A 25,604-nucleotide genomic window follows, 5' to 3' on the forward strand; every position below is an offset into this window, starting at 1 on the left:
CACTTATCTATATTACACGTTAATTCCCCCCAAAACGAGCGCTGGTAAAGCACATTTGCTATGGGTGAATACAACCCGGAAGCTTTCCCGCCCCCTGAGATTTTACCTGAAATACGTAGGCAGCACTCCATCCATTGAGTGCATTACATCAGAATTAGCTTCTATTTACGGGTTCATTTTAAACAGTTTGCTCGTTTTAAATTACCTGTGCAGTAATGTTGCTTGCAGAGACGACGAAAAGATGGTTATAGAAGCTCAACTCGGTGAACAGTTTTGTATCTTGAGTCTATTGAACCTCTGAAATTCAGCGTGTCGCGTGCTTGCAGAACAAAATGTGTGTTTTCATAATGACGCGCTACCGATTTCGTCCAGCAGATGGACACATTTATTATCGTTTCAGACAAAATCCCAGTAAACCGGAAGGGTTTCTGTCTCATCGGTTTTATTTTACTATTCAACAAAATGTCAAAATGCAAAGTCTACAAGAAAAAAATGTTTTTTTTAAGAGCAAATATGTCATGTGTGATCTTTAAACGACACTTTGGTCTAATGTGTGCCCAATGTTGGACATGCCCTGTCAACCCACTAGATGTCGCTCTCTTCACACTTATCATAGAAATGCTACTTATTTAATTCAATTCAATTTTATTTATATAGCGCTTTTCACAATGTGCATTGTTCCAAAGCCGCTTTACGTGAGAAAATAAGAAAAACACAAAAAAGGTGCATGGTGTTTATAGAACAAGCAAGTAAATGATATCTAATAGCCTAAATGCAGTCTCCCGGTGGTTTATTTAGCATATTATGCATTAAGTGAAAGCTTGGCTGAAAAGATGTGTCTTTAATCTAGATTTAAATTGGGAGAGTGTGTCTGACCCTCGAATAGTATCGGGAAGGCTATTCCAGAGTTTAGGTGCTACGTATGAGAAAGCTCTATTCATTTCCGTTTCTAACTCGCATGTTCGCTCAGAGCTAAAATGTAAAATACGAATAATGATCCTATATGCTTTCTTTGCCCCATTAGTTTCAATTCATTTTCTTTTTATTAATCTTAGCTGGAATTATTTGATTTACGAACTCATCATAGCTTTGACACTTTAAAGTCCCCCGCAGGTAAATATAGTGGGCTTGTCTTGTCACATAAAAGTAATGGTTGTGTTTCAGGTTTTTGTGTAAACAAGGTCTCGTGTTGTTTTAGGAACACACCTCTAATACCACACGATACGGCAATTTAGCTTAGAGGCAACGTTTCAGTCTACACAATTTGCAACACTGGCGCTTGTCAAATCTGTCTTGCTGTCAGTTAAGTTTTTGTTAATGACGTCTTAAATATATAGGGACACAGAGCCTGATCTGAATGAGCTCAGAGTTTAAGAGAAAGTAACATTTCAGAATGGAGACAAACTCCTTAAATATTTTGTTTTTGCATCCTTTAGCATTATTATCAAAAACTCTGTGTAAATAAATAGGCCTGCTTTGTAAGAAATGAACTGCTTGAATAGTAGGATAAATGACTAAAAAGAACAGGATAAACGGATTACTGAGGTAGGGCAATTGTCTGGAACACAACAAGTTATACTGCACACACCTTTGGCGATGTTTATCTCATTATTAAGACTAAGCAAATATTTCCTATAGTTTCCCATTTTCAGTTATTAATCACATAACCTTTACATTTATATTTGGAAGACATCATCCAAATCAACTTGGATGTTTCCTGACAATCAAACCTGTAACATGCCATTAAATGTTGACTATAGCGTTGATATTTACGTTCAATGTCTATGTTCAATGTTCGTGTTAACACAAGATTTGGAAGACCGATTTAAACAGAAAAAAACTGTTTCATTCTTACACCGACATCTTTCCCAGTGCCAATGGCCTACTTATCTAATGGCAGTATATTCAGTCCAGGTCAAGTTTTCTCTGAAATTACCACACAGCTGTTGTGAAACTGAATGACTGGCTAGGCAGGGTGGCACAATATTCTTATTTGTGTCAAAAAGATTTGATTACAAACTAATATATAAATAACAAGATCAAGATCTTTAGTCGTTAAACAAAGAATTAAATTATTTGCATGACCTTATCAGTAGATTATAAATGACAAAAACAAGCAATGCAATAAATATATTGATCATTTATTACTTTTTGTACAAAAGGGGCAACTCCAGTAAACTTTGAGTTTACTTTGGTTAAGAACAACACAAGTGTCCTTACATCTAGTCTTAAAATGAACAGACGTGATGGATCTTGAGGCGCACTTTACAATGATTTTCCATTTCAGAAAATGTGGCAGAATATATTTGTAAACAATATTGTAGTCTTCTATCGTCACTCATTCAATCATGTGATGTAAGTAATGAAATACAGGTGGATATAAACATGCGATAGGCTTAATTCTGTTTATACAAGTAAACAACAACACTTAAATGCGCTTGTTCAAATATGCATTGTTAATATTAAACTGTGTACATTCCTTTTCTTTTCACAAAATAAATTGATGTGAGAAAATGTCCACCCCTCTGAGAACCTTACACAAAGAATTACAACCCATCACAAAACCCATTCAAAACAAAACATCTTATTTTCCTGATGGTCACGTCTGTAGCGCACATGCCACAGATTATGGCCAATGACACGTTTTTGTGTATTTTTCTTTGTATGCTTATCAGAGTTCATACCAACACAATTCAAATCACATTGTGGTGTGAGGCACTATACAACAAAAACAATCTGCATATGATACTGTAAATTAGTCACTGTACTAAAGTATCTTTACTGTTAAGTGAATTTAAACTTGTAATTGTAATACTTCAAATACCTGTAACTTAAATGAAAAATATTCAAGAAAAATCAAAAACTTATTATAAAATGATGGTGATATACTTTGTGCTGCCTTAAACATGCCATGAAGTACAATAGCACTATTACTGCCCAGATTTCAATAACACTTTTGCACTCGAAATGAAGGACATCGTAATCCCCGTCATTATTGTTTTATAAACGTAAAGTGAACAAGTCTTTGTTGATACAGACTTAATAATTGAGCTATTATCAAATATCCTATTATCAAGATTTATGAAAACGACTAACATTATATATAATACACTTTAAGAATTAAGTTGGACATATCTATCCTGCACCCGCTCTACAGACTTTTGAATAAGTTGCAGTATAGGAATGCAAAATGTTATGGCACACATTAAGACAACAGCCACTGGTTATGACCGCATTTTGTGAAGATTGAAGGCAAAGTGGCAAAGTTGTATTTCTCTGATACATAATACAACATTGTACAGGTAAAATATAGCCAGTAAACTCTCCCCAGAGCCATTATGTACACGAATACACAAACAAGCAGCCAACATTAAAAATATTTTTCTCTATATGTGGCACAATTGCACTTGTTGCACGTTTTCAGACGTGACTTACTCACATAATCCTCTCTAGGAAAGTAAACAAGCAACGTTCATATTACCGATTGCCCTTTTAAACTATGTAAAATGTGTGCAACAAAGGCACACGTGCCACTGATTCTCCTGGAAACCAGCAGCTGTGACGCTTGTGCTGTGTAGATGTGTAATGAAGAGTGAGGTTTCAGGAAGTGCTACTCCTCTTTCTGGTTGTGGGTCTCCTCAGCATCACTTCCTCCTCTTGATCGCTCTCACACTCTCTCTCAAACATGGCCACCGCACGGCCTACGTAGCCCATTTTGGGTTTGTCCTGTGATCATCGACAAAGATATTGAGAGGGTTGCGGGACAGAGGATCTCTAGCTGCTGGAGCAACTAGAGCTAAACCAATACACAACTATCTTCATGGAAACCTTTAAGGTGGAAGGGTGGAGTACTGTTATTAAAAGTCCTATTACCTGTGGTTTGGGAGGTTTTTTTTTCATCATGCGTGTCAAGTGGTTGCAAAGGGCTACGATTCTGAAAGAAAACTAGAGATGCAAGAGTTTCAAGTTAACTGAAGTAGAGGACTGAAGTAGGTGCTAAAACGTTAATGCATATTCATATTTATAAGACAAAATTTGTCGCAAAAGTATCTAGACTGTTTCATCGGACACGCATGCCTGGCTTAAAGTTAACTTCCGGTCTGTGTTTGTTGATCGGTCTGGCTAGTGGCTAATAACTATTTATATTTTATTTACTTTCTATTCATATTAATTTATATTATAACTGATTGTATAATAAATGTATTAAATAAATAATTTGTTGAATGGGTCGTGTAACTTTGTCGCATTTAAGTTTAGCCAAGTAACCAAAATAATACTGGCTATAAACACTTGCTAGCCAATGTAATTTACTTGTTATTTCTTTTCCTTGTTATCAAATATAATCTACAGGGACTCTATTCTTTGCGACTGTGTACCGGAAGTTAAGTTTGGGCCACAAAAGCGTGCATGCGCAGTAATGTTTGTTTATGTAGTTGCTTTAAAATTGTTTATACATAGCATATATTTATATATAGAAAGCAAATAATGGTTCACATTTTAAGCCATTTTAGCAATTACTACGTAAATTTTCCCAAATTGTTATCTATGAATTAAAATAAATGTAATAAAATAAATGCCCCTGTTTTATAAACTTAAAAAAAGGCTAACTAAGATTTATAACCCAATGGTTGGGTCAGTCGATTTTACCCAACCATTGGTAAGTTGGTAGGTTTACCCAACCATTGGTGGTTGAGTATTTTTTGCTATATAATGAAATAACATTTATTCATATTCATAGATACAGTAAACTCTTACCTGCCACCTTCTCCGGGCGTACTGTTTCCTGAAGTTCTCAATGTTGACCACAGATTGTCGTCGCACCAAGGCTTGTCTTGGATTTAAAGGCTAATGGAAAAATAACCAAAACCAGTTTGATTAAAACCCTGGCAATGACTAATTGTGAAATAACCAGTGAGATGAGAGGTGGTATCTGGAAGAGATTAACATTCAACCATCTGGCATCTTAGAAAAAGCCATCACATTGCGTACAGTACATACATAAATACAAGATTCAGAGCCGCTTTGTGCAAAACTGCCATGATACCAGAGTCTTGTGGATGATTGGCAGGACATTGCTATGTGGTTGCTGAGGTGTTCAGAGTAGTTGTTAGTGTGTCACTAGTGCGTTCTGGGTGGTTTCAAAGCAAAAGAGCTGACAACTGTATGTTTCATGTATTTAGAGTGATGGGATTGTTCTTATCCCTTAACCTCAAGCATGATTCCCAACAAATACAGCAGCACCTCCTCAAGGACAGAGTACACGTTATCTCCATCAATCCCACAATGCACCACAGCCAGCTGCACACTAATGATAAGCGTGAGGTATATAATTATCATTGCAGTGCTTTATCAAAGTGTAGACAGACACAGCATCACTGTTTGCGTCAAGTATGTTGGCTGAAAATATTTTTATTTTTTTATCACAAATATGATTTTATGAAAGTGTCTGCATCATACATTACATTTGCATAAATAAAATTCCCAAAAAGTCTCATTTTAAATAAAAGTAAATACTTTTACTTTCCTTTATTTAAAAGTTCATTTAAACGTTATTTTATTTTATTTAAGAAAGCAATGTTTCGATCAATAAAGATCTTCGTCAGGCATACATTTTAACATAAATAAATTATATTTAGTGCTAATACACATTTTTTCTGTGATTAATCACGATTTATGGAATGTAACATTAATGTTTTTAAATATACTTTTACATTCTAATAATTTCACATTTAATCTTTAAATTAATGTAGAAACAACAGATTTTTTTAACAACATCATTTTATGAATGAAAGCCAACATTCTTATATTAGCACTGCAACTGATGTCTTCATTAAATTGATTATTTCTTTCTTTATTTTAACATTAATTATAGCCGCTCAACATTAAAGTACAGTATAACTGAGAGCTATCATGTCAGGTAGGAAATATACAGAAATTGAATTAAGTTCTCGAACATTTTACAGTCTTTAATGCTAAATTAAATACAGAATTAACTGGTCAGTTCTTCTATAAACTTTGTAATGTAAAGATATCTTAAATTCATAAAACAACTAAGTACAAAATAAAAGTCATATATTAATAATGTAATCATTTTAATATTACAATTTTTAATAAGTACAAAAGTCTAAACATCCTAAAAAGTAGATAAATGTGCAAGTCAACAAAACCTTTTTTTTCAGATGATAAACTGTGAATACATTTTTTTTCTTACTCTACATTTTTCTTTCCTCCATTTTGTTTTTATTGTTGTTTTAAACATAAACCTCATTGAATTTGGTTAATTTATGTTCATAAAAAAGACACTTTTTGAATCTAAGAACAATTTTAAATAAATGTATCTTTTAAGCGCGTTTAGTTTTTACTAAAAAGACATAAATACTGATTAAAAAATCTATTTCTGTGGTCTACTACAATGTTTATCTTTGTGCTGCAGCCAAGCAAAACAAAACTCTAAAATGAAATGCCTTTCTCCTAAAATTCAGGGTGCATGAACCATAACATTTGACTCATTCTCCAGTCCCTAGTTGCACTTGACTAACCAGCATGCATTGCTCTTACTCCCAGTGTACTGTATTGCAACTTCAGTCCCATCTCCATTAGTCAGACTTTAAAAAGTCTGGATGTGGTTCAGGACGGTCCCTGCTCAGCAACTCCTTTAGAGCCTCAAGCCTCACCTCATTGTTCAGTGTTGAGACTGAACCCAACCTCATTCCCAGCGTCTCCATTCAATGACTCCATAACCTCCTGCGTCCAGTGAAGTTCTGCATTCAGCTGCTGTCTGAGAGAACTCAGATGTTCTTCTGTCATCAGGTAGCGTCTGCTTATGCTGGTCAAGCTGGCGTCAGTCCTCCTCAGATCATCCCTGAGGCTTCTTCTCAAGGCCTCCGCCTTACGAAACTCATAGCGCACCTGTGACAGTTCCTGCCGTATGCTCTCGCTTTCCTCTTTGTACCAGGCTTCTTTCTCACTGTAGATGGACAAAAGAGCCTCGACGTCCCCCTGAAGACATTCACGCTTCTGGACCACGTCCTCAATACCCATCTCCACTAGAGTAATGTCCTGCACCACGCTGGCGAAGCGCTCAAAGTTAATGTATGTGTTGTTGGGTGGCATGCTGGAGTGGGACTGAATGGTGTACTCTCTTAGCCTCTTGGTCTTCAGCTGTCCTGATTCCTCCCTCTTCTGCGCCTCTAGGGCGGCGGCGATATCCTCCGCATATTCACGGGACTTTGCAGAGAGAGATTGGGAGGAAGAATAAGTAAGAGGCCAGGAAGCTTTTGCATTGAAGTACTCAACTCATGCGCATAAGGCCCAGGCAGGGAGGAGGAAGTGGTGTTAATGTAGATCTCAGGTCAGATGGCACAGCACAACTCACCCTTGGTCTTCTCTTCAGTCTATTCATCGATTAGAAGTTACTGTATACTCCAAACACGCAACGGCATTCATGATGAGGACTTGCATGCATACGTACATCTAGTAGTTCATGAGAAAGATTCATGTCCATACCCCACAAACATGGTAAAAGTGAATGTTTTATAGTGGTTGTTTTAAGGTTACACACATTTTTTTGTTATGCAATTTATTTGTAAAAAGTCAATGTAATTTAAAGTTTAAGAAAAAATCCTGGAATTTGATGAAAATATGAATTACGTCTGTAAGTTGTATTTTGTGTCCAAAATCTCTCCAAGTACTAAATGCTGGTTAAAAACTATGGGTGTAAATTAGTGGTTCTCAACAGGATGACAAATAATTTAAAATGAGACAAAATGAGCATTGAAATACATTAATCTAAAAACAAAGATATTTCTGATTATTTGTCCATTTTTATATTGAATAAACAAATTTCCAGTTAATATCAAGCTCGGAAATATTTTATTGGGTAGAAATGTGGAGATTTTGTGTGCGGAAGGGGGGCCTTTGAATATTGTTGAATACAGTGGGGGGGCCTTGGAGTCAAAAAGGTTGGTGTAACTTATACCTGTTCAGTATTTTTTGATATATAACAAAATTAAAATGATTTAAATCCTATTTTTTTAAACTTACTTAATTTACTTACCCTCAATTTATGCCACAAATATTTAAAGGAGAAACAGCTAAAAATGTCCTTTGTGATATGAAATATTGTAAGAATATGACTTGATACTAATAGTGTATCTACAACCAGTCAGAGGTCAGTTCACCCTGTCCACAACAACAGAGTAAAGTTCAATGATTTTGTGCCCCAACCAGCCAATATAGACAAGCTCAATGAAGATGGAGACACAGATGATCACAGCATAACTAAATCTAGTAGCAGAGTTATTGCAAGGTATTTTCAGTGCACATAATCCATATATCCTTTGTTTATACCTCCTCGTCTCAATGGCTATCGTGGCCCATGGTTGCATAGCGACGCCAGACGCCAGGAGAGCGCAAAGTCCAGGCGCTTTGGAAAAAAAGGAGAACGCAGTGCAGCTCGTGTTTTGCGCGCGGTTTTAGACGCGAAATGTGAATCGGGCCTAACGCCAGTTAGAAGCATGCGTATCAAATGAAACACACAAGTCAAGTTTTTACCTTTATCCACGGGTGATTGAGAGCATCATTTATCTTCAGTCTCTTTCTGGAAAACAGAATAAACAAAAGCAAACTAATATAAACACAAGACAACAACATAAAAAAAGTTGAAAGACAGAGAAAATGGGACTTCACACATACGGTAAGATGAGCAAATCTACACTTGCTCTAAAGACTTCTGACACATGTCACTACAACCCAAAACAGACTTGCTGTATGTTAAACGTATTAAGTTGACAGAAGTAAAAATGACCTGCTAAAACATGCTAAAGAAAACGCTTGACATTCTTTGGATGCCAAATTGTATTTGTTTTCCTACAAAAAAGTAACACATTTGTGTTAGTGATGAATTAACACCGAAACACCCTTAAAGTCGAGATGGTTCACGACCCAAAATGAGTCATAGAATAGGAAAAAATAGATTACATTTAAGTAGACTTACTAACTTTTATTAACTCCCTTTAAAAAGTCATGTGTCCATTGAAACTCTTCTGAATTTCTGCAAAACTTCATTTGTCATATTGTAAAAGCTGGAAAATCAGCAGATGCCAGCAACGACATTTGACACGCTCTCATCAATGGCTAACATACATTATCGTCATATTAACATATTGAAAAGCTACAGTTCACCTCAATTCTGTCATCATTTGCTCACCCTCAAGTTGTTTCAAATCTGTATACATTTCTTTGTTCTGTTAAACACATAAGAAGATATTTCAAAGAATGTGAGAAACCAAACATTTCTGGGGCACCCTTTACTACCATAGTAGTTCCTTGTCCTACTACATTATTGAATAGTGCCCCAGAACTGTTTGGGCACAAACATCCTTCTGAATATCTTTCTCTGTGTTCATCAGAACAAAGACATTTACACAGATTTGAAACAACGTGAGGGTGAGCAAATGATGACGCGGCTTTCCTGTAGCTCAGTGGTTAGAGCATGGCACTAGCAACGCCAAGGTCATGGGTTTAATCCCAGGGATTGCACATATTTAGAAATGAATGTATAATATAATGCTATGTAAGTGGCTTTGGATAAAAGCGTCTGCCAAATGCATAAAATGTAAATGCAAAATGACAGAATTTTCATTTTTGGGTGAACTGTTCCTTTAATAAATGAAGTATTTTGGTGCTGTGATGAGTTAATATTTTAACCTCGGATTAAGACTTTGTGTTTTATGTTGTCTAAACGTTGATTGGACATCTCACCTCTTATCCTTGACCAGCAGTTGCCTGATAAAACTTTTGGCCAGCTCGCTTGTGTTTCCAAAAAAGTCCTCGTCAAATTCATAGTTCACTGCTGAAATGCTTGCGAGAGTTTCCTGCTTGGAGTCGCCGAGGAATGGCGATGCCCCACTTAATCTGAAAAACAAAGGCGAATATTTGACGCACGTACAAGCGTGCTGAACATTCCTGTTAATGAACATAGCTGAAACTGATCCCACACTGGAACCCAAACACGTGTGCGGGAGCTCACACATCAGACAGCGGTTAAGTGCCCTAATTATGATCACGACAGCAAGAGGCGTCATTAATGATTCATTGTTTAGTGATTAATGATTCAATCAGTGATTTATTCATTAAATGAAGATACTATTATATACTGTATTTACTCAATTTAATTTACATTAAGTGCTTTAATAAGTGGTGCTTTGTTCATGTGAACAAAAATACAAACAGCAGTAACAGAGTAGTCAGCAGGTCTATGCTGTTTATCAAGGGTTACGTGAGCATATGAACACAAACGTCTAAATAAACCTGCGAAATGTCTATAAATGTCTGGATATAAATCAAATTCAAAAACAAATTCCTAAGAGTAAGACTCCATTGACACTTACAGGATGTATGTGATGACTCCGATGCTCCTAGAGGAAGTGCAAGGGAGAAAGATAGCACACGGTTAAGCCCCAGTCGAGCCCTGACGCTGGCTGTACACTATGTGAAGTACAAAGATGTGATTAAAAGTTCTCACCACATGTCGGCCTCTAATCCCAGCGGCTCGTAGTTGACGATCTCTGGAGCTGAGAATAAACGTTATTAGAATGACTATACAGCTATTTGATTCCAAACAACAATGTCAGATGTCCAAAGATGGTTACAATTTTCAGCTGCATCTGACACATCGGCATCTTTCCGGTAATATGAATCACTCGTTTGCCTTTGTACATTGGGTACTTTTTTGCACCCGCAGACTCACCGACAAATTCTGGGGTACCAAAAAGGTCCTTGAAATCCACTCCGTCCTTGATCCTGTGCGCCAAACCGAAGTCGATAAGCTTGATTCGGGGCTTTTCGACATTGTTGTCCAGCAGCATGATATTCTCAGGCTGTAAAAAACAAAAAGTACTATTAAAAGCATGATCGGCCTCCTAGGCGCAAACATTCAAAGTAACATTTTAAGTAAAACACTGGAAATCAGAGGAAGTCAGTTTACATGTAGATAAAAGTGACCGCTATGTTAACGTAACAATCATGTTGGCCATGTTTCAGTGTGTGTCGGGCCGATCGGCATTAACCTCAGCTGTTTGCATGCTGATGAAGCGTCTGAATGTAATTCCGAGGGAAGTTGCGTGGGCCTTCACACCTGTTATGTTCCCCTACTCATGTCTGTATATAGACAAGAGGTGATATGAGCCATCCAGCTGAATTCAAGTGTGGAGGAGGATGCGTGCTATGCTCCCTTAGGAACCGTGCCATTTCCAGGATGTATAAGTATATGAATATTTGTCTACTGTACTTGAAAGGAAATGCTTAAAAACATAATAAATGTATAAAATGTTATAGAATAGTAATAGAAATGAAATTCTCCTGCTTAAAAGACTGGTCTGTTGTCTAACTAGTGGACACCCGCATGGTCTTCACGGTGAACCTGAACCAGTAACATCTTTATTCTCCTTTATTTTCCCTATTTCTAAACTTGTATATGACTCTTTCTTCTGTAAAATACAAAATAAGATATTTTGAGAAATGTCTTAGTGGTTTCATGCAATAGAAGATAATGGGTAAAGTTGTTCGGTTACCAACGTTCTTTAAAATATATACAGTTATACAGGTTTGGAATGAGTAAATGTTCAAATCATTTTTATTTTTGCGTAACATATCCCTTTAAGGTCACTGGGTACTTCCTAAATCACTAAAGTTAGCTAACTTAGCTTTTTCTATAAACAATTATTTGAGTAGGTATGGTATCTTTTGCAGACAAGCATTCAGCATGTGTTGACTGCTGTGAGAGAGGGAGTTACGCCAGGCTAATATCTTTGAGCGTTTCTGCTTGTAGAGTTAAAGGGTTGTGCCGAGACGCAGCGCTTAGAAAAACAGGATGGAGATTATCGTCGAGAACAGCGTGGGTGACATGTCTCATCATGTGCCGATGATAACCTCGCCGTGTTAGAATGTCTGGACTCGGGCCAGCTGGGACGACACACGTGAGTGGGGGCCAAACTCAGTTCCCTGCCGGCCGATGATGGAGCAATGTTTACCACAACGTTCAGCAAGACCATAAATTAACAGAGGAGGTTTGTTTGCAAAGATTGAAAGCTTTAAGCAGAAACAACGACAGGAATTTCAGGGTTGACTACGCATTTCTTTGAATTAGTACAATGGTAGGTCTTCGAAACAGAATACGGTTATTTTGTTATGCAAAGTTACAGGAGTTGCCACGCAACAGACCGAATTGTTCCTTCACCGCTGCTGTAGAAAAGCTAAAGTGTTGCCGTGGCAACCATTGTAGCTGTGTCTCGCCTCCACAACCAAGCCGTTTATAGCGATCTATAGAACTGTGTATTGTATATGTACTCTAAACATTCCCGAGAAAGAGAGCTTGACAAGACTTGTTTAATACCTTCAGGTCAAAATGTGCAGTTTTCTTGGAGTGCAGGTACTGAACTCCGTCAAGGATCTGTTTGATGAATTCTGTAGCTTCCTCTTCACTCAGTGATTCCTTCTGGGCAAGGAAATCAAAGAGCTCGCCTCCAGATACTCTGAGAAAAAGGTTTCGTGTGTTAGAAGTGGGTTGCCTGTCTACTACACAAACATAGAAACGTACACACAAACCATGGCCAACAAATAAAAAAAGTATATACAGTATACAGACGGGGGAAAAAATAATAGACAATTCCAAATTTTCATTTAATCAGCATTTCTAGATGTATTGTGGTCATTCCAGTCCAGTGTCTGTTGAATCGCAACGAAATCAAACCTCAGGAGGGACATAAAGTCACCCAACAGCAATGTGAAAGACTGACAGCATGACAAGACACATGAAAACTGAGAGAAAAATCCAGGTTATCACATTAAAAAGATTTTTTGAACTTTTCCTAAATTCATGTACAAATATTACTGTTGTATTGCTTAAAAGTGAATATAAACTTGTTTTCTTTGCAGAATTTGAGGTCTGAAAAAATACACAGCATATTTTCTGTTATTTTCACCTGTTTCTCCAGTTTTCATGATCTGCAAATAAAAACAATAATTTTATCTAAAAGTTTGGTAGAAATATTTGGTAAAATACTGTTAGAAGTTCACATAATGAAACTAAAATGATCAGAATTATTATTCACCCTTTGTTTTTGTCACTGGGTTTTGCAAATATCTATCTAACCAATAAAGAGAGAGAGAGAGAGAGAGAGAGAGAGAGAGAGAGAGAGAGAGAGAGAAGAGAGAGAGAGAGAAAGAGAGAGAGAGGAGGAGAACGAGAAAAGACAGAGGAAGAGAGAGAGAAAGAGAGGAAGAGATAACAGTGAATGTGTATAACAGATACACATTCACTCTGGGAAACACTACAATAGAACACACTTTACACTACATTATCTCGGCCTAAAATCACGCGTCAGGTGGTTTTGGTCTGCAGTGAATGCACTGAAAGAGAAGCTAGCGTGCGTTTTACGCCATCAAAGGCAGATTCACCCAAACACATATTCAGTTCCAGTCTTGTGTCAAATCCTTGATAGTGTGATTATGCCTATAGCTCTATATGGCTGCGAGGTTTGGGGTCCACAGTGTCTGACAGATTACTCCAAATGGGATAAACACCCCATAGAATCCCTGCATGCTGAATTCTGTAAAAACATTTTAAGAGTTCAGAGAAGAACACCAAATAATGCATGCAGGGCTGAATTAGGCAGATACCCCCTGATAATACACATCCAAAAACATTCTCTCAAATTCTGGACACACCTTAACTCAAGTCCTCCTAACACACTTCAATAGGAAGCACTTAAAACCCAAGAGCTGAGACCTAAAGCCAGTCCCTTCTGCCAGCTGGCTCTGAAACTTCACACCGGCACAACCGAACAGAACCAAATCAGAATAAATCTAATGATCAAAGAAAGTAAAAAGTCATATTTAGATCATTGGGAAAAGGAAAATAAAAACCAAAGTAAACTAGAATGCTATCGGACCCTAAACAGAAAATACAATCAATACAAAGTTGGAGATGTGTGTCAGGATCTGGGACTATTGGTTCTTGTTTTTTGCCACTAGAGGTCACTGTTTCACCTGTTGTTCACATTAGCGTCATTGTCTTCACCTGTGCCTCATTTCACCCCAGTGTATTTAAGTTGCCCTTTGTTCTCTGTCCTGTGCTTGGTGTTTAAAGTCCAGTAGCCTACCGTTCGAGCAGTCACTAACTTTTTCTGGTATGTCTTCAGTCTTAAGTTTCTTTTGATTTGTTTCTTTTTTCAACCCTTGGACTTTGTGGATTTTTTTTGTTTTACTTATTGAAGATTTTTTTGGATATACTTTCTCATCCCGATTGGATTACCTTTGTTTACTGGATTGTTTTTGGAACCTTTTTTTTATTAAAAAGAAGAGTCTTATTCACCCCGAGTCCTCTTGTGTGCGTCTCTTTCTGGTGGGTTCATCACTTCCCCTGTGGCTCTGTGGGAGTTAAGTAGTCTCATACACCGGAGACCCGAGTTCAAGCCTCGGCGCTGACAGAAACACCAAGCCATACTTCATGGACCCAGAGACGCCCACCACCCGCGATCTTCTACCCACGATCGCTCAACATGAGAACTCAGTCCAACGCCATGAAGTGGCGCTAGCCCAACAGGAAGTGTTGAATGCAAAACACTCACAACTGTTGGCCGACATCACCACTTCGATCCGCCAGATCTTTGACCGGTTACCTCTTCCTCAAGCCACCTCTCCAGCGTCCGCCACTGTCTCTGTTCCTAACCTTCAAGCATCCACCTCCTTTGCTGAGCCACGCTTACCTCCTCCTCAGCGCTACACTGGAGATCCCAGCGCCTGTCGTGGGTTCCTGACACAGTGCTCCCTCAGCTTCGAGTTACAACCCTCATCCTTCCCTTCAGACAGAGCGAAGATCGCTTACCTCATCACTCTTCTCTCTGGTAAGGCCCTCGCCTGGGCTACGGAAGTTTGGGAGGCCCAAAGCCCGTTTTGTGCAAGCTACACTGCCTTCGAGAAGGAATTCAGGAGGGTCTTCAATCACCCCATTAGTGGCCGAGAGGCGTCTAAACGACTGTTGTCTCTTCAACAGGGTGGACAGAGTGTTGCAGAGTACGCCATCCAGTTCCGTACCATTGCGGCAGGAAGTGGCTGGAATGACGAATCGCTCATGGTATGCTTTCAAAATGGTCTTTCAGAAGCGCTCCAGGACGAGCTGGTTACACGTGAGCCGTCTACCACTCTCGAGTCCCTCATTGACCTTGCAGTCCGGTTGGATAACCGTTTGAGAGAGAGGAGACTGAGCCGCCGGGTGTTCGTTCCTATTGCCCCCCCAAGTAAACCAGAGACATTATCATTGTCCCCAGATATTCCTGAACCCATGAACCTGGGTGGTTCCCGTCTTTCCTCGTCTGAACGAGACCGCCGTATGAGGGAGCGGTGTTGCCTATACTGTGGCCTTCTGGGACATTTTCGTTCGGGTTGCCCTGAACTCTCGGGAAACGCCCGGTCCCGTACAGGCAAGGAGGGACTGTAACGGGAATAACCCAGATGCCTCCAACCTCCAATTCAGGGCTGTACCTTCCTGTCACTCTCACCTGGGGTGGTCGCAAACTCCAACTGAAGGCCTTAGTAGACTCAGGGGCTGCTGGAAACTTTATGGATCTTTCTCTTGCCGAAGGACACAAGATCCCCTCTGACCATCTTCCCAATCCCCTGTCTATTACTGCTGTGGATGGTAGGCCCTTGGGTTCTGGGAAAATAACCCATCTTTCCGCCCCGCTAAGTCTATCCATCCAGCGACACCAGGAAGAGCTACAGTTCCACCTGATACACTCCCCAAAGTTCCCAGTTATCCTCGGACATCCTTGGCTTCTCAAGCATAACCCTCAGCTAGATTGGTCCTCGGGCACTGTCTCCTGTTGGAGTCCCGCATGTCGTCTTACCTGTCTCACCCTAGAAAATCCTGATCCTGCTCTCGAGTCCCCAGAGTTCCTAGACCTGTCCCGAGTCCCGAGCCACTACCACTATCTCAAACAGGTATTTAGTAAGCGCAGGGCCACCTCCCTACCGCCTCACCGTTCTTATGACTGCGCTGTGGATTTACTGCCAGGCACATGTCCCCCCCGAGGGCGCATATTCTCCTTATCCGCTCCCGAACGTGAGGCAATGAAAACCTACATTGAGGAGGCTCTAGCTGCAGGGATCATCCAACCATCTACCTCCCCGGCTGGAGCTGGTTTTTTCTTTGTGGGGAAAAAGGACGGAGGATTACGCCCCTGTATTGATTACAGAGCCCTCAACAAGATCACCATCCGTAACCGCTACCCCCTACCTCTCATGGCCACAGCCTTCGAGCTACTCCAAGGATCTTCCATTTTTACCAAGCTTGACTTGCGTAACGCTTACCACCTTGTGCGCATTAAACAAGGGGATGAGTGGAAGACTGCCTTTAACACCCCGACTGGGCACTACGAGTACCGGGTCATGCCCTTTGGCCTCACCAACGCCCCCGCTGTCTTCCAGGCCCTGATTAACGACGTTTTGAGAGACATGCTCAATCAGTTTGTATTCGTTTACCTTGATGACATCCTGATTTTCTCGAGTTCCCTCCCACAGCACATCGAGCATGTTAGCAGAGTCCTCACCCGCCTTCTGGAGAATCATCTCTATGTTAAACCTGAGAAATGCGACTTTCATGCTACCCGAGTACAGTTCCTGGGGTACATCATAAGACCAGGCCACATTCAGATGGACTCCCAGAAGGTTCTGGCAGTTAAAGACTGGCCTATCCCTACCTCCGTTAAGGCAGTACAGCGGTTTTTAGGCTTTGCCAACTTCTACCGCAAGTTCATCCTCAATTTCAGCTCTGTTGCAGCCCCTCTGTCAGCCCTCACCAAGGGGAAGAACTTGCACTTCCAGTGGAGCTCCGAAGCTGAGCTGGCATTTAACGAACTCAAGCGTCTTTTCACCTCCGCACCCATTCTCACCCTTCCCGTATCTAACAAGCCTTTCGTGGTGGAGGTGGATGCGTCGGACGTAGGAGTGGGAGCTGTGCTCTCTCAAAGAGGTGAGGACAACAGGCTTCACCCATGCGCCTATTTCTCTCGCCGCCTTACACCCTCGGAGAGGAATTACCATGTGGGAGACAAGGAGCTACTGGCAGTTAAATTAGCTCTGGAGGAATGGAGACACTGGCTTGAGGGGGCCAGACATCCTTTCCAAGTACTTACTGACCACAAGAACTTGGAATACATCCAACAAGCCAAGAGACTCAACCCCCGCCAGGCACGCTGGTCTCTCTTTTTCAACCGTTTCCAATTCATCCTGTCTTACCGTCCTGGTTCAAAGAACCTCAAGCCTGATGCCCTGTCTCGAGTTTACGCCAACAATAACCAAGAAGGTCCTATCACGCCTATTATCCCCGAGTCTAAAGTTGTGGCTCCTATGAGGTGGGAGGTGGAATCAGCCGTAAGACGCGCACAGACTCAAGAACCAGATCCGGGAGGAGGTCCCAACAACCGCCTATTTGTTCCGAAGTCTGTACGTTCCAAGATTCTCCAATGGGGTCACTCCTCTCGTTTGACCTGTCACCCAGGCACTGACCGCACCCTTGAGTTTCTCCAAAGGAGATTTTGGTGGCCAAGTATGAAGGAGGATACTAAGACTTTCGTGAAGGCTTGCACCACATGCAATCAGGGGAAAGTTCCCCACCGTGCACCCCTTGGATTCCTCCACCCGTTATCCATTCCGAGACGACCCTGGTCCCACTTATCTATGGATTTTATCACTGGACTCCCACCATCTCGAGGTAATACCACTATTATGGTCATAGTCGACAGGTTTTCTAAGGCCGCCAAATTTATCCCCCTACCCAAATTACCTACAGCCAAGCAGACTGCCGAATTAGTGACTAACCATGTGTTCCGAGTGTTTGGCATCCCACAGGACATAGTCTCGGATCGGGGTCCCCAGTTCTCCTCCCGCTTTTGGCGAGCCTTCTGCCAACTCCTTGGGGTGTCAGTGAGCCTCTCCTCAGGCTTCCATCCTGAGTCTAATGGTCAGACAGAGAGGGTGAACCAGGACCTAGAGACCACCCTGAGATGCATGGCGGCCAGTAACCCCTCTTCTTGGTCCACGTTCATCATGTGGGCGGAATATGCCCACAACACCTTGCGCAGCTCTGCCACAGGCAAGTCCCCCTTCGAGTGCCAGTTCGGATACTCTCCCCCACTGTTCCCGGAACAAGAGATCGAGGTTGGAGTTCCCTCGGCGCAGTTATTCGCCCGTCGCTGTCGTCGGACGTGGTTACAAGTCCGCCGCAAGCTCCTCAGAGTTTCTCAGCTGTACCAGAGGCAAGCCAACCGCAAACGCAGACCAGCTCCCACTCTACGTCCAGGACAACGCGTCTGGCTGTCCACTAGGAACCTCCCCCTCCGAGTCGAGTCCCGCAAACTGGCCCAACGCTACATTGGTCCCTTCAAAGTGGAGAGGAGAGTTAACCCTGTTACCTATCGGTTATACCTACCCAGATCTTTAAAGATCAATCCCACCTTTCATGTTTCCCTGTTAAAACCTGTTGTCTTCTCTCCTCTTGCTCCGACAGGCAGACCTCCTCCTCCGCCTCGCATGATCGGAGGCCAGCCAGCGTATACAGTCCACCGCATACTGGACTCCCGTCGAGTACAAAGATCACTTCAGTATCTTGTGGACTGGGAAGGCTATGGCCCGGAGGAGCGCTCCTGGGTTCCTGCTAAGGATATTTTGGACCCGGATCTCATCCGAGCTTTCCACGCTCTTAGACCCGATCGTCCTAGAGGGAACTTCAGGAGCCGTTCCTAGAGGAGGGGGTCCTGTCAGGATCTGGGACTATTGGTTCTTGTTTTTTGCCATTAGAGGTCACTGTTTCACCTGTTGTTCACATTAGCGTCATTGTCTTCACCTGTGCCTCATTTCACCCCAGTGTATTTAAGTTGCCCTTTGTTCTCTGTCCTGTGCTTGGTGTTTAAAGTCCAGTAGCCTACCGTTCGAGCAGTCACTAACTTTTTCTGGTATGTCTTCAGTCTTAAGTTTCTTTTGATTTGTTTCTTTTTCAACCCTTGGACTTTGTGGATTTTTTTGTCTTACTTATTGAAGATTTTTTTGGATATACTTTCTCATCCCGATTGGATTACCTTTGTTTACTGGATTGTTTTTGGAACCTTTTTTTATTAAAAAGAAGAGTCTTATTCACACTTCCCCTGTGGCTCTGTGGGAGTTAAGTAGTCTCATACACCGGAGACCCGAGTTCAAGCCTCGGCGCTGACAATGTGAAACAGAGACGGATCCTGACCAAATACAGACTCCGTGATCACAGTCTGGCCGTAGAGAGAGGCAGACACAGACAAACATGGCTTCCAAAGGAAGAACGAGTCTGTGCACACTGTGACACTGGTGAGGTGGAGAGTGAGACACACTTTCTCCTTCATTGTGATCAATTTAAAGATGTGAGAGAGAAACACTTTCACAAAATGTCAAAGGTCATGCCAGAGTTTGATAGGTGTTCAGAAACAGAGCGAATGCAGATGTTAGTGGGGGAGAAGAGACACACATCAGCTGCTGCTTCATACATCTATCAGCTGCACAAACTACTGCCTTCATCTGCTACAATTAATGCACATCTACACTCTTGACTTTATTACATTCTCATGTTTCTGCCTGAAATCTACTTTTGATATTGAGATTTTATTTCCATATTTCATTTGTTTACTTACATATACTCTATTTTATATTTCATTCTATATTTATGCCTTACTCAGCACCTTAGTTTAATTTTAATCTCATGTTTGTACTTAATGTATGTCTTTTGTTATATGTTCAATGCTTTGGCAATATTGTAAGAACACGCAATCATGCCAATAAAGTACCTTGAAATTGAAAAAAATTGAGAGAGAGAGAGAGAGAGAGAGAGAGAGAGAGAGGGAAAGCGAGAGAGGGAGAATATCAGAGGTGAACAGTAGTTAAGTATTTATCATGCTTTTAATACCTTATTACATTTCATAAATACATGTATGAAATGTAATTGAGTGACAAGTTTGATATTATGGTTTATAATGTAGTGTATCCCAATACATACTGATGTCTTTTGAGTATTACCAAACTACAATCACTCATGAAGATCTAACCCGGCCTTCTCAAAATGAGACTAGTTAACTTCCTCCCAGAAAGTTAACCACAGCAGTGCTTTAAAAAGCTGAGCAGAACACTTCTTTATCGCTACCATCAAAATGTTATCACAAGTTACAGAAAACACTTTCCACAACACACATACTAGTACACAAGACCATCAGTTCAGCTCAACTTGAACTGTTTTTAAAATACAGAGTAGCTGAATGACCACAGACAGTCAATGCCATTGACAAGTTTTTAATTGGATATGGGCCTCAATGAGTCCTAATTGAGCTTCTGCGTACGCTCCCATGAACACATTTCAGGCAGTGAAAACCTGAGCTGGGCCTCTTCAACACTCATTCAGAGACAGGCAAACATTCACAAGGTCCATCATGAACAAATACAAATTCATGCCTGGAGATACAGCACAAAGCTCGACTGATCGTTCCCTCCAAGAATTACGTAATAGAACAACCAACAAGCAGTCATGGAAATGGAGCTGCAATGAATCTGATATCACTTATTCACAATTTTTTAGGAAAGTTCACAACACACTTTTTGGAAGGCTGTGCAGAACGACTGCATGTAAATTGAAATACTTCAAATATGCACCAAAAATATGCAACCCCGATGTCATACTTTTGAGTAGGCTCATGTACAGTTAGTACGTTAGACTGCAAGTATTAGGACATACCACATTTTAACCGAATTCGCAGGTCAGAGTTCACCCAACTTGAACTTTGCTACGCAGCGAAATGCGAAATATCGTCCGACGGGCTTGCGTTTCCGGTCTGACGCATTCGCATGCGTATGAATGGAAGTCAATGGAACGAAAAGTCAAGTCTGACCGTGGAATTAGATGGATGCATTAGTCATCTAAAAAGCAATGTCATTGAAGGAGAAAAGCAGTAGGTTCGTATTCATTGTAAGGTACATCCATTGTTAGTTAATAATGGGTTGTCAAATGCCGTACTGCATGGTAATAGCATTCAATTGCTTATAATGAAGACAGTGCACAGACATTTTAGCTAACACTGTATTTTAATAACTTCGATGAAGGAAAAATGGATTTGCGGATATTAAGCTTTACAAAAGGGCACATTTAGACATCTAATGGATGTAATGTCAATGAAACAATGAATATGACCTCCAACATTTACACATGAACACTTAAAGCTAATGTTACTCATTACACATGCGAGGATGTTAGCCGTTTAGGATTTATAGAGCAAATGTCTTATTAAAAACATCACATAAAAAAACGGAATAAAAATGACCATCACGACTAAATTATGATTTGTGTTTGGTGCAAAAAAATATATACTGTACAAAGTGTAGGACATGGCCCCTTTAAGAAGTACAGTGAGTACAGCTGTGTTTGAATGGGTAATTATAGTGTAGGAGGACCTGTCTCACTCACAGCTCTAGGATGAGCACTACGTCAGTGCGGTTCTCAAAGACGTCATGTAATGAGATGATGTTGGGGTGTTGAAGCTCCTGAAGGATGTCCACCTCCCTCTCGATCTCCTCTCGTCGCACGCCCCTCCGGCTCGCCCGATTGAGACGCTTCTTTATAAACTTTGCGGCGTACTCCACTCCCGTGCTTTTCTCCTTACAGCATTTTACAATAGCAAATTGTCCACTGGGTGAGAGAGAGAGAGAGAGAGAGAGACAGTTAGTCATGATGAAACATTTTAGCCACCTGATTGTGTTAAGAATAGAACACAACTATGCACCGATACTAAATTTCTCCATCGATAGCCGATTATTCAGAGTGATATCTGCCCATACCGATACTGAAGATTACATTTATATTTCTTAACTTTCTGACTGTTATTAACCATATAATTAATATTGAACATTAAACTGGTGATGTTTTTCTTAACATTTTCTGTATAAACAGCATAAATTCATTGCATTTTCCTGTCCTCTTTTGATTGACAGGATGTATCGGCCCTGATCATCGGCTGTTTTAAAACTATAGGCTGAAAGCCGATAGTGTGAAAAATTGCAATTATTGACCGATGCCGATTATTGGCCGATATATTGGTGCATCTCTACATTCGACATTTATTTCTCTGAATATGGTTCTAAAGAAAAGCACAGAATAGTTCCCCAAAAGTTGCCTCATTGCATCTGTCAGATTTGCAAAATTAAAGCATTCCAACAAAGATAATCTTGTCATAAATAAATGAAAAATGTATAGAAAATTGAAATGCTCAAATGAAACACTGTGACCATTTGGTCACTTTTATGCCCTTTTAAACCCACACGCTGCTATTTATACATGGATCACATGCAATTCTATACAAACATATATATATATATATCCTATTGATATTTATATAAAAAATGCTACCTTTAGAAGTGTCATGTCAAGCTTTTTGTCCAAAGCAACTTTAAAGTAAGTAAAACAACAAAGCAATTCAGTGTAAAGAGCCAATATTACATTATGAGAAGTGCTGATACATGAATTCTCAACAATTACTATAGAAATACATGCAAGAAGAGAGAGAAAATTAGAGTTTTTTTTGTTTCAGTATTCTACCGACAGAATAAAAGCAACTTATTTTGAGGTAGAACTTTCACAAGTGCACTCTGCAAGACCATATTTTCACACGTGTATTTTTGCTTTCAGTCTCTGTGCAAACGCACGGTTGTGCAAAGGTCACAGGTGGGTAGTAACGTGATATATTTACATTAACATTTTGGAAAATGTGTACTTTTAAAGTAAAATTAAAAGTGGGTACTTTTAATCTTACTCGAGTATATTTCTAATACAAAATCTGTTCTTTTACTTCGATACACTGCGTGACGTTCCTTCGTTCCTTGATTGTAAAATACGTAGTTTATTTCAAGGCTCTCGTCTCTTTTTACTGGGGCATTCCTGAGTGATGGATTCTTTTGAAAGCATTAATTGAACAATGGGCAAAACCGTCTGAATAGGTTCACGAATCAGTTCAAATGATTTGTTCAGGTCGCAGCAGAATCTGAAGTTACTCACTCCTCGTAGCGGGAAACTTAAGAACACGCAACACAAGTAAGAGCTTTTCACAACAAACACATGTGACACAACGTGAGTTTTGTCTAAAATCAGTTTGTATTTCACTGCAGATGTTATAGATAAACTTAGGAAATGCCTAGAGTTTAGTTAAGTGCATTGTAAACGCAAAACTCTGCAGGTTCACTTTAGTTTGACATGGTCTAATATTCTAAATAAGTTGTGTAGCCTACGTTGAAATTGGGACTAGATGAAATTTACAGAAATGCTTGTCTCTTCTGTGTTTTCTATTATTTAGTCTCTGTGTGTATATTGCAAAGATATCTGCCTATGATAATAATACTAATTGCAAATATTGATTCAAATATAATATTCAAATATTGGCATTAATATTAATTTTATGAATAGTATATAATCAGATACAAAGTACTAACTAGTAACTAGCTACTTGAGTAGTTTTTTCAGTGCATACTTTTTTACTTTTACTCGAGTCATTTTTAGAATAGTGAATAGTTTCTTTAGTTACTTGTACTCTTACTTGAGTAAAGATTTTGGCTACTCTACCCACCTCTGTTTATGGGCTGTATCTTAATTGCTTCAATGTGTCTTCATGGGGGTTTCACTCACGTTCCCTATAGAAGCTCAGATCAGAACATCTGTCAAATAGTTAAAGCCCTGGAGGAAATCCTGCTGCAGGGGAGCGCGAGCCAAGGGTCATGGTGTGGGAGGAAAACACTCTCATGAAGGACAGAAGCAGAGAACAGGAATGCCTCCCACCCACCACATTTCTGTGTCAAAGACGCTTTTGCTTCCTCATGCATATTTTCAACATTTCAAACAACATCTCTCGACAGATGAGGATCTGGTTATATTGTAACCATTTCTTCCGCTGGTCATGTTTTCTGGTGGTTTGTTTGATCTTTGTTAATACAACGTGAAACTGAAGCTTGTAAAATGAAATATGGTATAAAAGACATACATTGCATATTATGGCGTAAGTGTTCAAGACTATTATATAGAATACTGCATCAATCCACGTATTTACACAAAAGAAGATGTTTTGAGAAATGTCTCTTTGTGACCATACAATGGAAGTCATTAGGGGTCAATGTTGTTTGGTTGCCAATGCGTTTGTCTGTTTAGATCAAGCAACAACAGACGTCCTGTTCGGATACCAGGATGGGGGTGAAAAGAAAAGAAGGGGTGATGATGTTCACTGTAAAATGTGGAGAATGTTTAGCAGGTTTTTAAACATTTTTCAGAATGTCTGGTGTCAGTGCGCAGCTATATTTGTGAATAATGGACTGACTGTTTTTCAGTACTGGCACTCTGTCCCGCTCTGCATTTTTTTGCTTTGAATATCTATTTCCCTTTCACTGATGTAAAATGGGTTGCTAACGTACAAATGTCGAATAATCCTTAGTCAACAGTTGTTAGTGTGCATTTACTAGTTTAAAAAGTTTCATGTGTATTGATTCTTAAAAGTACTTCTGCTTTTTTTCTTCCCTTTTCTGTGAGCTCACATGGGAAGTTTACAAATACATATGATGCAGCCTATAGTTCCGTTTGTCACCTGCTGATCTTGTTCATGTGTTGTACCAATGTCCTGTTAAAGTAGACTGTGTATTCTGCACATAGAGAAGATGATCAGATGATGATTACAGCCAGATATTTCCTGTTTTACATGAAGCCCACTGAGAGCTTCCACAAGGTCTGTGATTGTCTGTCTGTACAGTATACGTGTGTGTTATCAACAGAATCATACTTCTGGTTCTCTTAAGCCAAGTTCACATGATTACACAACTTTAAACGTCGGCCAATCGCTGAGCTGTTCAGACTACATGACTTCCTCTCTGTGAAGTCTGGAGTCTTAAGTTGTTAATGTGTTCATTAACTACATAAATGATCTGCAACAGGACGTGACACGCTACACGAGCTGTGAACAATTCTGTCACCCAGCGACTCAATCCGGTCCCCAAACCACATTTTGTCACGAAAAAAACGCAAGATGTGGAACAGAAAATGACATGAAAAACATGCGACGTGGGAATTGTTTATGTGAAAATGGAAGTCGGAAAGAAATTTGTGCTTCAAGCTGTTTGGTTGATGATCTGCTCGGAAAAACCTAGAAAAAGGAAAAAACGGGATATGGGTGAAAGAATGGATCAGCATACGGGGGCAGTTCCGGTGACCTCAACCCATGGCTTGCTGTCATTGGCTGTGGCTCGTCGCTTCATTTTACATCACATGATTTCAAGTCGGACGACAGCTCTAGATATTTATAATGCTAGATATTTGTCTGGCGTCTGCGAGGCATCAGCGACGCGTCAGGGAGCCTCTTTGATGAGTCGTTTACTAGTTCACACATAATGATTGGCGAGCGCTGATCGCATGCTGTTTTGCCCCCAATCACAGCCCGTCCTATCAGCGAGCTCAACGGCTTGCAAATCGGACTTAAAATCATATATTTGTGAACTTGGCATTAGTGGTC

General features: G+C 40.2%; 1 protein-coding gene and 1 long non-coding RNA gene across 2 annotated transcripts in view; both read right to left on the bottom strand.

Moving 5' to 3' along the window:
* Positions 1 to 329, bottom strand: part of LOC130552220 (uncharacterized) — a 59,996-nt gene extending 59,667 nt beyond the window's left edge. The window contains exon 1 of the long non-coding RNA XR_008962695.1: positions 206 to 329. This is a non-coding gene — a long non-coding RNA (uncharacterized LOC130552220). The remainder of the gene's footprint in view (positions 1 to 205) is intronic.
* Positions 330 to 2,127: 1,798 nt separating this feature from the next.
* The window catches only part of dapk2b (death-associated protein kinase 2b), a 32,603-nt gene continuing 9,126 nt past the window's right edge, over positions 2,128 to 25,604 (bottom strand). The window contains exons 3-12 of the mRNA XM_057329142.1: positions 21,533 to 21,754; positions 12,395 to 12,533; positions 10,751 to 10,880; positions 10,526 to 10,574; positions 10,392 to 10,418; positions 9,763 to 9,915; positions 8,554 to 8,599; positions 4,756 to 4,845; positions 3,874 to 3,945; positions 2,128 to 3,726 (exon numbers count right to left, since the gene is read on the bottom strand). Coding sequence (XP_057185125.1) covers positions 3,601 to 3,726; positions 3,874 to 3,945; positions 4,756 to 4,845; positions 8,554 to 8,599; positions 9,763 to 9,915; positions 10,392 to 10,418; positions 10,526 to 10,574; positions 10,751 to 10,880; positions 12,395 to 12,533; positions 21,533 to 21,754 — 1,054 coding nt within the window. The 3' untranslated portion in view covers positions 2,128 to 3,600. The remainder of the gene's footprint in view (positions 3,727 to 3,873; positions 3,946 to 4,755; positions 4,846 to 8,553; positions 8,600 to 9,762; positions 9,916 to 10,391; positions 10,419 to 10,525; positions 10,575 to 10,750; positions 10,881 to 12,394; positions 12,534 to 21,532; positions 21,755 to 25,604) is intronic.

Source organism: Triplophysa rosa, linkage group LG3, assembly GCF_024868665.1.
Source record: "Triplophysa rosa linkage group LG3, Trosa_1v2, whole genome shotgun sequence".
Taxonomy (NCBI): domain Eukaryota; kingdom Metazoa; phylum Chordata; class Actinopteri; order Cypriniformes; family Nemacheilidae; genus Triplophysa; species Triplophysa rosa.